Source organism: Formica exsecta, unplaced genomic scaffold (genome assembly GCF_003651465.1).
Source record: "Formica exsecta isolate Colony F162 unplaced genomic scaffold, ASM365146v1 scaffold17, whole genome shotgun sequence".
In the NCBI taxonomy this organism is placed as follows: Eukaryota; Metazoa; Arthropoda; class Insecta; order Hymenoptera; family Formicidae; genus Formica; species Formica exsecta.
Window position 1 is genome coordinate 352,701 of NW_021849015.1, and position 5,898 is coordinate 358,598.

Consider the following 5,898-nt stretch of genomic DNA (forward strand, 5'->3'; position numbering starts at 1 on the left):
ATATATTCAATGTCTTAAGAAAATATTGAATATGCAGTACATATTCTTTACTTTAATTTTTAGTCATAAATGAAAAAGTTATATAAGTTAAAAATTTTTATTTAACAAAAGCTATTTAATTATTTTTGTAAATCTAGCACTTGAAACTTAAGTGGCTTTTCTTTCCTGTTTTTCCTTCGTATGAGTGAAAAGCATTAGAAAACGCTTACAATAAAGAAACTTATTTTCGAAAATTGCACCAAAAATCTTTAAAATATTCTTTTTACCTGAAATTTTGAACAAAAATACCAGGAAGATCAGAGAATTTTCAAGGAATTTTTTACAAGATTTAAATAGACACTGTATACATGATTTTTGACTTTGATTTTCTACTAGCATTTTAACTTACCTCAATGCCTCGACGTCGACGGAGAAACGGTGGAGCGGACCGTGTCTTGAAAACAGAGCAAGGACGTTGTTTACCTGAATGTTTATTGTTGCGGCTATCGTAACAACAAACGTCGTAGATAATATACGGAACGATGAGCAAAAAAAAATTGAAGAAACGTCGGAGATATGTATCATAAAACAGGTGAGTTTTCCTGGAGCAAGTTGGAAAGAACGAAGATGGTTCCTCCCGCGCTAGTCATTCTGCCGAAATCGATTTCATATAGGACGCCGTCCGACGTAATAATGCTGTGTGTGCGTTATATACGAGCCCTCAGTCAAGACATTTTCCAATGGAGCCTGCAATAAATACGTCTCCGTATTGCCGTTGGCATTGTACGGAGATATGGGTACGTGAGATTCGATGTATGTATTATGCATCCGCGCTCATTGAAACGCCCGCATCTTCGACGCGCGAACAGAGCACCGTAATCTTCTTCGTCTTGTATTTACACGTGTCTCTCAAGGATTTACAGAATTTCACAGACGCGGCGTTTCGCGGTGCGTCGAGAGGTGAAGATTGCGGAAGATACGCGCGGCCTTTTTCCGCGATCGAATGACGGCAGCGTCGTAAATCAGCGATAAGTGGCTTTCGACGCCTACTTTGCGAAATTCTCGCGCGTGTTACGCACTTACGTAAACGTATGTTTATCATATTACCTCCTTTACACTTTATGTGTATGCATATCTTTGCATAATTTTCATAAATATCTCTCAAGAGTCATAATAATGTTGATTAAAGTTATCAATGTTAAGACGTAAGATCTTTTTCCTTGCTGTGATTAGATATTATTAGAGTCACTATGTCTTTAAAAAAATATTCGTCAATATAATTCGTTTTTATATAATCATTATCGAAAGAAAAACTCCAATCTCTGACATGAATCAATAATTCAAATCTGTCATCTCGCCGCGCTGAAATTATTGCTTATCTCCGATCACTAAAATGCTAATCTGTAAAATACCAGTGGTGGTTTCGTCAGAATGTTTGCGCGACAATCTCGAACTAATATTTCTCGCCGCAAGACGCGCCTTGAGGGTCTACGCAAAGTCTAGGTGTAATGTAGTATTACACGATCCTTGCGAAAGTGACGAATGCGAGCGAAAATTCCTATGAAAGCAACGTGTCGTTACGTATCGAGCGGGTATACTAAACCATCGATAGAAAATACAGCATAAGCGGTATAAAACTTCTCCGCTTCAACAATCATAAAAAATTAGCTCTCGCGCATGACAGATGAGAATCGTTGAAAATTATCGCGCGCGATAAGCATGTTTCGTGTTCGCGTCGCCTTTGGTATAAATTTAAATTCTTGCAACACGATATCCTTCGAAACGGGTACCCTCGATCGGGTATATACACGCGCGGCAAGTGCGGCGATTCTGTCTAACGTGTCATTTGCACGTCGATACCGAACCTTTCGCGCATGCCGTGACCGGAACACGCGTGTCGCACACGCGCGCGATCAAACGGTAGAAAATAATGACGAAGCTTGCTGCAACGCGTGTTATTACTTGCACTTTCTGTCACGAAAGGACGAGCATCCGCGCACGCGAAGCTGGCGTGTTCTGTAGACGAAGGAAAAAGGAAAAAAAAACAAAAAAAACGAAAACGGAACCCGTTGAAGTCTATGTCGAAAGAAAAGAATCGGAACGCGCGCGTTCGAGCACTCTTAATGATAATTCAACATGCCAATAAGTCATTAATGTCGATGTAACATCGGCGTGCCTCGAGTCGAATCGACTCGAGAAGAGATGGTCGAGAGAACCGTGAGATCTGCGTGCGTGGCTTTATTATAATTTACGCCCTATCTGCCTCCACGCTCTAACGCCGGCCGTTCTAAACCTGCTCGTGTATACCCACGCGAACATCAGACGAAGCGAAAAAAGACGAGAGACTCTGTCCGCCCAGCGCCTCACCACGACAGGAACGAATCGGAGCGCTTATTTTCACGTATGCATTCTCAATGAGGATTCGACATGCCGATGCGTCATTGACTGTCTTTCAAATGGCGAGCGATACTCGGTTCGATATATCATACCATGATGGTATTACCATCCCGTAATAGGCGCGAGATCTACACGATACTTTTGAGTCAATATGTGTTAAATCTCATGAAGTAAGAAAATTGTTTAAAGTCCCATTACTGATAATTCATTGTATATCTAAACGAAATATGATAAATAAAACCATCTTAACAAAGATAGTTAAAAACTTAAAAAAAATTTATCACGTTTGATTAAAACGTATGATTGCAAGGAATGCAAACATAGGATTGTTCATTGAGTAACGATGATACACATAGATAGATCGATAGATCATCGATTATCACACGGGTAACAAAATCTGGCCAAGAAATTCATTCATGTTATCGTGAGAGGAAGTAACTGCTCTCTAGAGCTATTTTTATAACGCTTAGTCTGTCTGACCGACAACATGCTGGAGCACTTGAAAAACACTTGTGCGCATTCCGTTACGTTTACGCAACGATCGCGCGGAGAACGTTTGAAAGAAAGGGGAAAAAAGAGAAACGGAATTGCGCACCGCTCCTCTTTAGTGCCGAGCATTTTTAATTTTTGGATAGGTATGCGCTGGAGTCATCTATCATTTTTTTTTAAGTTTGAATATGCCCTCCATATTTCGTGAAAAGTCCAATGAGTTCTGTTAAAGTTGCATCTCTGGAGTTGCCCTAATCGATACCTGGGAAATCCAAGAGAGAGAGAGAATTTATTTACTTTTATCATTTATAAGTAATAAATTATCGCTTGTAAAACGATGTAAAACAGCAGTGAAAAATATTATTTGAAGTTGAAAAGAAAAAACAAATGATAAAAACGATTAACTTGTTTACAAAAAGTGTGTATTTATCGAGTGAAAAGTCAGTTTTATATGTTAAAAAATAATCTGGGTTGACGTTACGCTGCAACACACATGTATATATTTCCGTTACATTAAAAAATATATCGCGATAAAGAAATTTTATCAGACAAGTTAAATATGGTTTATACAATTTATGTGAAATGCAGTTGACAATTTCGTAAAACCGTGCTTTAAACTAACAAGTTAATTCCGATGTTTATAATTTTTTCTGCGATTAAAAACAACTTTAAATACTTTCTTTTTGCTCATCTACATTTCCATTCCATATCGCCGAGAGTGCCGCCTTACCCATTTAATTTCCGGCATGCCACGTCGCCAGTGCAGCGACGAAAGTTTCCCATAATACAGCAGAGATAAAGCATTTATTGAATCAGATAAAGTTTAATTTACCGCACTAACACATACAAATACGATGGAAACGTCACTCGTTTCGATAATCGATAAGCGATTCCGTTCGATCGTTGAATTTATTGTAACGTTTTTGTTTTAATCTATTTAAATTTTACATGCTCTCACAGAACAATTGAAATAGATATCTATACATATGCCAGCAAGATTAACTTTTATTTAACCAAAGAAATATCTCTTTTTGGACGTTGATTTTATACGCTATCGGTGATTTTACATGAACAGTGTTTGCTTTCCGTTAATTGAAAGAAGTCAATCGTTTTCAAAATCTCTGATAGACAGGATTGTCCTAGAAATTTAAAAGTTGTATTGCCACGTCGAAATGCGGCATGTGGTTAGCGAATTATATCGACATTGTACAGATATCGCAAAAAGTTGTTCAGTTCGGGAAAACTCGGAAAGAATTCGTAAAGGAAACGCGGACCGAGAGAGCGAGGAAGAAAGGAAGAGGGAGAGAGCACGCGTGACTGGTATCGACATTTCAAAATTGCAACGCTCGCGACGTCCATTGTCACCTATATTTCCGCCTTCATCAACTTCTAGAAAAAGTACGTACCTATTTTTGACGAGAGAAAATCGACGAAGACCGCCGGAGCCGGGATCGAGGAGGTGAAAGATAGAATATCTTGTCCCTGTCGAACGTCCGGAGACAAGCTGAAATTGAAGTAATATACAGCCCTTGCTCTCGTGCGCGAAAGTGCGCCTTTAATACCAACCCCGAGAGAAGGATGTTTCTTCGCTGGCAAAAAATTATTGACAGTATGCCGATAAAGTACGTTTGCAGAGTTATTACGGTACAACGTTTTCTTTATGAGATTTCACGTCAGAAAGTGCCGTATGGATTTTATGGATTATATCGCAATCTCACATTTATTTTTTTATTTTTTCATTATTGAAGCAAATTTGATATGAATATAAAGTGGATATAACTGTGCTTAAATTTGTCAAGAAATATGAAACTCGTTCCGAGACATTTTGAGGATATAATATATGTATATGGCTGTAAGAACGAGAAACAAAATTGTGCAAATTAATAATCTTGATTGGTAGAATATTTTACTCGACGGGAAGAATATGTATGTACAGGAAGAGCGGATGCAAATATTAATGAAAACAAATTGGTTTGACTCTGAGGTATACAAGAATATTTTATTCGTCGAAAGTAACAAATATACAATCTCTCAAATAAATCGTCGATTTAAATCATGTCTGTTATAATTAGCTCGTTTTATGCGATCGCGCGTTGCTCGGACTCCGTGCGCAACGCGCACCACGTCCTCCTGTACTCTCGTATACCGCGATCTCTGTATTGTCGACACGCATAAAAGGGATAATACGGCGTTCACGAAAAAATCTAATGTAACAATAAACGGAAGTGTACGCTTACGAAACCGAAGTAATTTTGGCACGATTTTCAGAAAAAATAATAATCACTCGCTCGTGCTCGCGTGCGTTCGTGTTAACAAATCGATAATAATTGCGTCATCGCGTCGAGGTGTTGCGGATATTGCCGATCCGCTCGAACTTTACTTGGTGTCCTGTATATATATATCTATATATAACATATATTTATATAGAAACATCCATCTAAAATGGATATATTCATCTGCGCGCGTATTTTTAGTGTATGTATGTACATGTATGTCCGTCTAAATGCACAGTCCCTAATTACTTCGTCACAATTATATACGGTTTTCTTTTACGCGGATTATACCGCTCTTGAATTCACGGATAAGCATTTCTCGGTCCTTAACTCGATGTCCGTAGGATCTTCCCTCAAAAGGGAATTCTCAGACTTGCCACTAACTCACGTTTATATACAAAGTACTGACGCGTTTGTCGCGCACAATTAAGGCAGTGTTTCGTTGAGTCCGTTCGGAGAACCCTAGTTCTCCTGCCTCCTTCTTCTCACTCCTCCCGCTCGCGCGTACTCCGACGATCCGGCTCACTGTATTCACTGATCGATTTCGAGTTCATCGGTCGCCGTTTGATCACCCACCGATCGCGGTACCATACACTGATCGTCCGTCCCGGGTGGGCATACAACGGTCTCGACTTTCACTCACCGCTGGGGAAACGCTTCTCGAGATCCGGTTTTCTGTTTATTCAGAGCCACGGGCCGAGTTGCGCCTCCAGAATCGTGGCGGCGTCGGTTCTGCCCATTATTCTAAGATGGTTCAGCA

The 5,898-nt window shown here is 39.5% G+C and overlaps 1 protein-coding gene and 1 long non-coding RNA gene across 2 annotated transcripts in view; one reads left to right on the top strand and one right to left on the bottom strand.

Moving 5' to 3' along the window:
- The window catches only part of LOC115233282, a 197,378-nt gene that overhangs the window by 49,739 nt on the left and 141,741 nt on the right, over nucleotides 1-5,898 (top strand). The gene's annotated exons all lie outside the window — the stretch shown is intronic.
- LOC115233281 (netrin receptor UNC5C-like) overlaps nucleotides 4,843-5,898 on the bottom strand; it is a 55,739-nt gene continuing 54,683 nt past the window's right edge. The window contains exon 14 of the mRNA XM_029803598.1: nucleotides 4,843-5,898. Within this exon, the coding sequence (XP_029659458.1) occupies nucleotides 5,822-5,898 (77 nt within the window). The 3' untranslated portion in view covers nucleotides 4,843-5,821.